This window comes from Olea europaea, unplaced genomic scaffold, assembly GCF_002742605.1.
Source record: "Olea europaea var. sylvestris unplaced genomic scaffold, O_europaea_v1 scaffold2231, whole genome shotgun sequence".
Classification (NCBI taxonomy): domain Eukaryota; kingdom Viridiplantae; phylum Streptophyta; class Magnoliopsida; order Lamiales; family Oleaceae; genus Olea; species Olea europaea.
In genome coordinates, this window is record NW_019240345.1 from 1 (window position 1) to 9,874 (window position 9,874).

Sequence of the window (9,874 nt, forward strand, 5' to 3'; positions counted from 1 at the left end):
ACTGAAGACAAAATATCTTCCTATATTATTAGTTATTAATAATTTTATTATAGAACATTATATTTATAGGAGCTTGCCTAGACCTTTATTTGCAGCAGGTTCCTGCAGTATGTGACTGGGTTTTAATCCCCCGTTCCTGTGAGTTACCTGATTTGTTCAGTCCATTATATTTCTCTTTTTCTCTGAAAATTCCAGTAGCTAAACTGTCATAAATTCTTATATGTTGAATTTAACTTTCTAAAGTGGATATCTTCTTTCGTAGTCTGTAGCTGCTAACTTTCTTAGTATTGGAGTTAACTCAAGGGAATGTTCAGGAGCTTTCGATGCTCCATTAGGATGTCGTGGTGCAATTCTATCTAGAGCTTCCAAACAGTGCTGGTTAATCATAACATCTAGACATTTGCAATTTAATTCCAGCAACCACATGGAGATGCTTCATTTGACAGAGCAACAAATATGTTGACAGTTTGAAAATAGCCTAATGCCAACTTCATTTTGTTTCCTTCTTGGGGAATGTGGGGAACTCGTTCTTATGCTCCATTAACCTGAAAGCAACATCAATTTTGGTGTGCAAGTAAGCATAGGCATGCATAAATCAATTCTTAGCTGAAAACAAGAAACAGACGAGCATAATTGAGTCCCTGGCTCTAGCAGTGGTCTGGTCCTGCCATGGAATGGCCGTAACTGTGAGGAAGTTTGCTATCTGTCCATAGGTCCTTATCCAACACCATTTCTCGTCCTTTTACTTGATTTGGTAGACCTTAAACTTGCATTCATATCCGACTTTTCATCTTCATCGATGGGTTTAGAGATTGCTAGTTTAGAAAACAATGAAAGAATGCGGATTTTTGTTTCGCGCATGACATGAATCTTTTTCTGGACGTCTCCTCAGTGGGAGTGGCAAGTCTTCATATGTTTCTTAAGAGATTTTGCGAAGGACGACAAATATCAATTAAGAATTGCCTTTTGAGTTCTTCATTTCAGTGGAAGGAATATACTAGTGACTGTACTTCTGCTTTAAAATTGTCATTACATGGTGGTTCTCCATCTGCTTGAACCTTGAACAAAATGACTAAATTATTGGTGTGTTGAGTTCAGTGTGATGGTTTTGAGTTGGTTTATGAGTTTTTGATAACAATTAACCATTTATATGTAGTCAATAGTGAATGGAAATATGATGGATTAAATTAGTAGTTCCTTGGTATACATGGATATCCAGAGCCCAAAAAATAGTGTAACAAAAATATAGTCTAGAAACCAATCTGATGAAATTTAAGCTAGAGAAATTGGTTTGATACAACAACTGACATGGAGAAGAAAATTATAGTAATTGAGAGCTGGTTTGGAGAATGGTATAAATATAATGTCATCCTGTAATAATAGCAAAAAATTGACATCTTTTTAACGTGACAGTACTCCGTAATTTATTCAACCACATTTCTTTATTTAAAACTTATACAAAAACTTATTGCTATATTTCCATTGCTTTTTCTTCATGTAATGCCAATTTCATTAAAACTTGTCCTCCAGCACTTGTCAATCGTCAATGACAAAAGATACATTTAATCCATTTTGTTTTATGTTTCAGTAGTTGCTATATAATTCCCATGAATTTGGTATCCCCCAATATCTTTGAAGTTGAAATTTTTTTTTACCTAGAACGCTTAGATAGGCTAGAAAGTTTGACTAACGTGATATAGTATTAAGTTCAAATTTTATGCGTTACCAAGTTTACGTTCTAGATTTCACTTTAACTAATTTGACCTGACATGCGGAATTAATCTAAATAAAGCAACAAGTCACTTTAATTAGTTATCTAGGTGATTAATCATACAAGTCAATTAACCGATGTTGGAGTGCCGCAGTTTGTATATTATGCAAAGCAGTAAATAACAAACAATATGATGACGGAGAAACCCCAACGTGGGTAAAACTCCAGTACCAAACCAGTTACCTCCACTATACCAATTTAGTAAGTACAAGTTATACCAAACTCCGTACCCAATCAGACCCGTTGTTCCAATCTCACGATCTACTGTTGTAGATGCTTTTAGCCTCTTGCTAGATTTCCTAATCTACCTTTTGCAGCCAAATCTGCTGTCCACTACAACCTCCTGGTCCTTAGTTGATTGTATCACCAAGTGGAACACCAAAAACCGTCAATTCTTGTGCTTGTAACTGCGCCTCAATCCACCTCTCTCAATCCTCCAATGAGAGAGACCCTTCCTCAATAGATTAAGGAAGTAAGGTGTTTTGGGTTATGTAAATTCAATGTTTTTACCTAAAACAATGGTTGCCGGATCACAAGATTGATGTAGATGAAATCTCCAATTAATTGCACCTTGGATCTTTTCAAAGATGTTATGAATATCTTTTGCAATGAAAGAATAATGTAGCAACCTCTGAAAATTCGTGCTAGGGTTTGGGTATTTATATTTTAAGGTATCTAGGTGGTATGGGCCGAGTAAAATACTTCAAAAATGCGAAATAGGATTTTTGCCGCATAGGAGTGTCGCTCGAGCGAGATGCCAACGAGAATCGAAAAGAAATGCCAGCGAAAAGCGAGCGACAGTGAGCAGTCGTCTGTATTTTCGTCGTAACTTTCTTGTCCAATGTCCAATTGAGGTGATTCAAGTTGCGTTGGAAAGCTAACTCAAAGGGCTACAATTCTTCTAGAAATAGTCTTGTCCAAATTCTAACGTTTTCTATATGAAAAATGCATTGAAAATTATGACTGAAAATTCGAAACATATTTTGTGCGGCTCTTTGATATCCTTTAGACTTCCAATTGTATTCCGATGATCTATTGTCATCTTCTTGGACATCTTGGGCTCCTTCAACAACTCGAACACTAATTTACCTCATCTATACAAATTGCACCCTTAGTCCCTGACTTTTACACCAATGTTCAATTAAGCCCCTGACTTTTACAATTATACAATTTAGTCCTTTTTGTCCACAGAATCGCCAATTACACATTTAGACCTAACAGAAGTTACTTTATTTTTATCCTCCAAGCGAGAATTTTCATGATGCTTATATCTTCTTCCATTTCCTTTAACTATGTTTATAATTGATCTTTCATAGGATCATTAGGTTTCTTCAAAATTGAAAACATTTTCAAAATCTTACAATCGTTTGAAGAATGTTATGGATTATACAGGAGTTAAGGGAGGTAGAGAACATTTATGCTTATTGGTTATTATTTTTGGGAAACATGTCATTATAAATTAATTCTGCATTCTTCGTCGGCTACGGGCTTCTTGTGGAACATTACAAATTAACAATCCTCTACCTATTTTTTTATAATACACTGGATATGGCTGCAGCATTAATTGTTGGTGGTCCTAGGTGCTAACTTCAAGTAAGAATTATTGGTTCAAGTTATTAACTTGCTTTATCCAGTTTAGGCCTGGTCAAAAGTATCTCCCAAGTTCTTACCTCATCGCTACAGTATCGGTATATTCATGGGTCTAGTGGTTGGCCTCGAGTTTTCTAAAATGGTAATTGGTCAATCTTAGGGTTGATAGTCCCTAACAAGAGTATCAGGGGGTTTTGTGGACCCTGTATGTGATTGTCCACTGTCCCATGTCAAATTTGGGGAGTTGGAGGTGCTAATTTATAAATTGAAGTTGTGGGTTAAAGTTGTAACTTTAATTAATCATTTCGGGCCACGTGGGGAAATATGCCCTTGGCCAGTATTAGTTATCTTAACCCTACAACTAATTTATGGATGCACCGACAAAAATTCAAGCCTAATTTATCTCTGATTTTTCCTAATATGTTCCAGGAATTAGCTCCTGATTAATAGAATTAAAATATCGTAGCTAATTGTTGAAAAGTTATAAACAACCTTATAGTATTTAGTCCATAAATAAAATGATAATGCAAACTCAATCTGCATTGAAAAACTCTTCAATATCTTGTTGATCTATTGAGCTTCTGGTCCTTGCTTGAATTTTAAATGTCTTCCAAATTTTCTCATATGGAAATATCATTCAATAGAGTAGAAAGGGAATGTGTTTTAGAAAGTTATAGATAAGACATTAGAAAGTTATGTTGATAACTGGATAGGCCGTTGCTACTCCGGTGATTTTTATAATGAACTTGGGTGTCAGATACTACCTCTAGTGTCCTTATTCTATCTTCTAATGCAGGGAAGATGAGTTCGACCTGGATCTTGAGGATATAATGGTTATGGAATCCATTTGGCTGTCTATCCAGGTATTTATTTGCAAAATCAATCATTAATGGTTGGACTCAGAAAGTTAACAGCCTTCTGTAAGCTTTACTTGAAAGACTGCATTTGGTTTTGTCAATCTGATGTTGCTACACACCTAGTAAAATGTTCTTATTAGCATTAAAATCTGAACACGTCAATCTGAACATTTTTATTAGCATTAAAATGTTCTTATTGTCTATCTATATTTTCAGTTTCATTCATAACGTTAGCGAATTTGACCTTCAATCTTCTACTCTGACCTCTTGTTGACTTAAAGACGACATGTACTTGTTTATTGTGCACATGTAATTATGATAGGAGAGTGGCAGGCATCAAAATCCGCCCTACAGTGAAGCAGCTGCATCAGAAGAATGCACGGGAGAAGATCAAAGTGTGTCAGCATTGATGGCCCCAGTGGCTGTTTCCTCGTCAACTCCTTCTGGTGGTCTTGCTTGTGCAATAGCAGCCCTAGCCGAGCATCAACATATGGGTGGAGAGTCCAGTGACTATGGCAGCCACATGGCTACATATAACATGCCTGGGTGTAGCAGTTTTGCCAACCAGGAACAAGAATCTGAAAATTACTTTCCTGCAGAAAGCGCCATTGTTGCATCACCTGATAGTCAGCTGGTAATGCCCAGGGATTCTGGAGAATGGGTCGATCATAGATCGGAGTTGACTGAAGTTGGAACCAGCTATTCAGGTTCTGCTGCAGTCCCCCAACAATATGAGGGTGAGTGTAGCTTCCAACCTGTTACAGGAACCATTGTTCCAGATAGTTTTGAGGAGCAGATGATGCTAGCCATGGCTGTTTCATTGGCCGAGGCTCGAGCCAGGACAAGTGCACCAGGTGTTGCATGGAACTAGCTAAGGTATAGAGGAGTCGCTTACCAATTTACACACCACAACACATTTATTTCGGCGCCATAAATTGAAAAAACAACGTGAGAAAATTTGTTCATTCCTTGAATATGAATGTACACTTGGAAAAACAGTGAAAGTGATTCTAGTAGATAAAGATTGTATTGCTACTCGATTTCCAACAGTTCAGGTACCCTCTCATTCATCAGTGTTGGTGCATAGAGTTTCTAGCTTTATACCAAGTGATTTCAGTCTGGATTTAAATGAATGTACGTATTGTGATTCCTTACACTGACATTAGGGACGAGATTCCTCAGTGAGAATTATTAGTTTTATATCAAGGATTTGGGGTTTTATTTGATGCGAGAATATATAGGTTGTATTTGGGTTTTGGATTTCATTTCAGGCAAAGGTTGGCCACCAAAAATTGTATTGTAACAGCTAAAGGACAGGGATACAGATTACAGAGTACTAACAGTCTCAGGTTAAGTACAAGAGTAATGTACATCAGTTAAGCTACTTGTACAGAGATTGTTTTACACTGTTATTAACAGATGCTCATTATTCAAATCAAGAGCTAAAATGCATGTCTCCTCGGCATCTGTTAACAAAGGTGTAAATAAAATTGTAAGAGTAACAAACTACAATGTACATATTCTCGGCTTGATAGTTGGATTCTCTTCGTCAATTGTTGGCCATGGTTCATCAGTTTTTTTCAATTTCATGCTTTTGAGCATATTTGATGGAAGTGCAAATGCAATTGCAGTACATTGTTCTCTGCATTTATCAGTTTTCAATTTTTACATCTCAATGCTATGTAATGATTTAGCAAGGAATTTGGGGTTAATTATATTTTGTGGTACTTTTGCAAAAGCAGTTCTATTACAGGATAAAAAATGTTGTATTAACGAACCTGTTATGCTATGCTGCTGCTCCTTGTTTCAAAGTTATTGGACTAGTCAAGGACTTGGACATGTATGGTATGTCGTACTGAGCATGACTGGTCGTGAATAAAAAAAAAGGAGATACGATATAAAATTTGTCAATTGTTTGTTCAATTATGAATTCTGATTTAGCCCATGCTTGGCTATTGTTTATTAATCGTTTGTAATAAGCCGAAATCAAATTTTTTTCACTACTACTTACGTCACATATACATACCACCCATTTTTAATAGAGAAAATTGCAGCAGTGGTTTCGAAGCTGTTCATTTTTTGTAGACTTTACCCTAAACTTAATTTTGTGTCAGCGAAGGTCTTTAACCTTCCATAAATATGCACCCGAGGTCCATCTGAACACCGTCAGTTGGCAAAGAAAAATCCTTAAACTATCTCCTACTGCCACAATTTTATTGGATGTTGATACATTTCTTAACGATGTTTTTGGACGATTTTATTGGATGTTGATTTCTTAATTTTCTCGGTCAACTGACAGTGTTTTGAACGATTTTTATCCAGATGGATCTCAAGTGTATATTTATGAAATGTTAGGAACTTCAGCTAGCACAAAATGAAGATTAGGGTAAAGTTTATAAAAAATGAAAAGGTTAGGGACCACTGCTGCAATTTCACCTTTTTAATATTACCAAAGAAATTATATATTAAACTTAAAAAATTTAAAATTATATAATAAGGGTGATTATAATTTTAATTATATTAAAAATCATTAACATTTATTTATTATCACATTCACATCTTAACTTTTTTCCTTGTCACATTCTAATTTTAACATTTCATTGATCAAAAAATTTTGTCCTTATCATAATTTTTGTTCAAAAAAATATTTATTTTTATTATTATAAAAATAAAACAGGCAAATGAGTCTTTTATCCATTTTAAAGAAAATTTTGAACAAAAATTATAATCACAAACAATTTAAGCTAATATGAGAGTAAGAATGAGATGAAAAAATATTAGTGACATAAATGATATAATGTGTTAAAGCTACGGATTCTTTTGCAATTAAAATGTAGTTGAAAAAGGAAACTTGTTAATGTATTTATTGCGTCAAGATTTCAAAATACGGTCTCAATCAATTTGTAAATTGATTGATTTCCTTTCCAAATTTTCCCTTTGACTCAAGCATTAATTCAACGGTTTATATTAAGTAAATCAATATTTTTTTCCGAACTTTCCTTTTACTATTCTCTGTCAATCGAAGTCTCCTCTCTCTCTTCTCTCTCTCTCTCTAAATATATAAGAGCGTGTGTACTGTATATAGTTCCAGTTTCTTGAACACACAATAAATTCTCTGAATCAATATGGAGATCAATGGTAGTATCATTGGCATGATGAAGAAGACGACTCAAGGCCGGAAAAAAATTGAAATAAAGAAAATCGAAAATCTGAGCAATAGGCAAGTCACCTTCTCCAAGCGCCGAGGAGGGCTTTTCAAAAAAGCCAGTGAACTCTGCATACTGAGTGGCGCAGAAATCGCCATTATCGTCCATTCTTTAGGCAAACGCGTGTTTACTTTCGGTCATCCTAACATCGATTCAATAATTGAACGCTTTCTGAATGGAAGCAGCAGGAATTCTGAATCCAACTCTCAGGCCCTCGTGGAAAATAACTTCCCAAACATGCCGGACTACAACAGGCATTATTCGCATATTTCGAGGGAGTTAGAGGTGGAGAAGAAGCGCAAAGAGGCAATAGACGAGGCCAAAAGGGTGGACGACGGTAGTGACGGATTCTGGTGGGATGCGGCGGTGGACGGCCTGGAATTGGATGAACTCGAACTTTACATGACGAAGTTGGAAGAGTTAATGAAAAATGTGAATATAAAAGCCAATGATCTTATGCTGTTACATAGTTCGAGTTCATTGGCTGCTGGTGCCCCCATGACTGGATTTAATCCGACCATTGAACCATGTTCCTTCGATGATATTCTGGTGAATCAGAACCACATTGGTAACTACGATTATGGCAATTGCATTGCTCCGTTTGGTGATTTCGGACAACACGGTTAGGTTAGTTTAGTTTAGCTTCACCAGTTAGTTAATTAGCTCAATAAGGGAAATTTTGCATGATTTTTTGCGGAATTTTTGTTGCAGAATTTTATGGTTCTGCAGACTTCAATTTTTTGTCCATCTCTTGCTAATAACTCGTGCATTCAGTGAATTGGAATAGTTTTAAATTTCATACGTGGATGTCTTTGGGTGGGTTATGATCCTTGGCAATCAGGAATCAAGAAATTAGATATTAATTTGAGTAAAGATTTATAATTAATGTATACAATAGATCCCGTTGAAGCATAGTTGTCAAGAAATTAAGCTCTAGTTGGCTCTAAATTCTTGATTGAGAGTTACACTATTGTAAAAGTATAATTTTCGAGTAATGAATCTCTAGTTGGCTCCAGATTCTTGATTGAGAGTTATACCACAGCCCTTGTTTGAACACATTATTTGAAAAAAAAATATTTTTTCAATAATGATTTGATATCATTTCAACCACACGTTCTTTAATAAAATAATATTACACACAAATTCAAAACATTTCCTTATTTTTAACCACACATTTTCCATCAATATACTATTAAAAAATACATTTTCATTCCAATAATGTGACTCAAACAAGTAATTAAATTCTAGTTGGCTCGAGATTCTTGGTTGGAAGTTATACTATTGCCAAAGTCAATCTACCGTGGACATAGAACATGACTAGTTCTGACAATTAGATGTGTGTCCACCATGATAGTCACATTTGAGAGACAAAACGAAGGAATTAACCAATGAAATTCAATTGTTAAATCAAAGGAACTAGTTCATTAAACAAAACCTTTAAAACTCCTAATGGACAAACATTTACGATGTTCTAAGTGAGAGGTGTGCACGTTGATTTTAGATTGGCAACAAACTTCTTATTTGTGGACTTCATGAAAATTGGTAGTAAAACTCAACAGTGAAAAAGATTGCTACTAATTTTGCGTCCATTTAACGCTAAACGTGTCAATTCATCCACGCACACTTGAGTTAAAATATTGGTCCACCATTGGGGCAATGCCAAATTCAAAATTGGGTGGGCGCAAAAACTCATCTATAGCAGATAATTTTTACTGACATTCAAGAACAACAACAATTTGCATCTGTACTTACAAATTGAGTTAATTTCCTCATCCATCCATATAAGATATCCTACACACAGTAAAATGCAATTCAAGGCTGTCCAACGGGTTTGGTTTATGTGCGTATTTTGAGTTTCTCTGACACAGAACATAAGAAAAGAAGAAAAGCTTTACGTAGGCCTTCATCAAACCATTTCTGAACATAGATTCAGTTCTCAAGGTTCAGAGGAGCCATATACTGAAGTTCCGGTTGAAGCTCATGCATCTTGATCAAAACCACGGGAAGCAGCTGTGAATGATTTTCTGGAGTGGAGATAAAAATCGAAATAAACAACAAAACATTTATCAGCTTCAGAAATAAATTGAAGCCACTGCTTAGTCCAGGAAACATTGAAAGAAGACATCGATTTACAATTCTTTCTGATATCAATCATCTTCATCACTTCCATATTGTTGGCATAATGACTGCAATCCACTGCTTGCAACAGTGGTCGGTCCTGCCTCCTGATTCTTTGGCTTCTCCTTTGCTGGCTTGTTATTAGTGGAATCTGGACGTGGTTTCTTAAGAATTGAAAGAGTGACTGTTGAAGACTTGAACATGAATTTGCCATTATCAGAAGCCCCAGAAATCTGCATATTATCTGCGACCACCACAACAGTGGTCTGTTCAGTGTTTCAGAAACATATAGCATTTAACATAATGTGGCCATCTCAAAGCCGGCAATGTAT

The 9,874-nt window shown here is 35.7% G+C and overlaps 2 protein-coding genes across 2 annotated transcripts; both read left to right on the forward strand.

The window, feature by feature from the left end:
- The first annotated feature begins 3,681 nt into the window (after positions 1–3,681).
- LOC111380920 lies at positions 3,682–5,771 on the forward strand. The gene is made up of 2 exons (XM_023004588.1): positions 3,682–4,224; positions 4,541–5,771. Exons 1-2 carry the CDS (start codon positions 4,192–4,194, stop codon positions 5,087–5,089), a joined length of 582 nt encoding a protein of 193 aa, XP_022860356.1. The 5' UTR covers positions 3,682–4,191; the 3' UTR covers positions 5,090–5,771.
- A 1,478-nt stretch (positions 5,772–7,249) lies between these two features.
- LOC111380931 (agamous-like MADS-box protein AGL62) lies at positions 7,250–8,186 on the forward strand. Its single transcript, XM_023004608.1, has one exon. The coding sequence runs from the start codon at positions 7,344–7,346 to the stop codon at positions 8,049–8,051; it is 708 nt and encodes a 235-aa protein (XP_022860376.1). The 5' UTR covers positions 7,250–7,343; the 3' UTR covers positions 8,052–8,186.
- Positions 8,187–9,874: the final 1,688 nt, after the last annotated feature.

Excerpts from the sequence above, each read along its gene's own strand:
- LOC111380920 (XM_023004588.1), top strand. The coding sequence starts at position 4,192 with ATGGTTATGGAATCCATTTGGCTGTCTATCCAG. Across the intron at positions 4,225-4,540 it reads CCATTTGGCTGTCTATCCAG|GAGAGTGGCAGGCATCAAAA; the intron begins GTATTTATTTGC and ends TAATTATGATAG.
- LOC111380931 (XM_023004608.1), top strand. The coding sequence starts at position 7,344 with ATGGAGATCAATGGTAGTATCATTGGCATGATGAAGAAGACGACTCAA.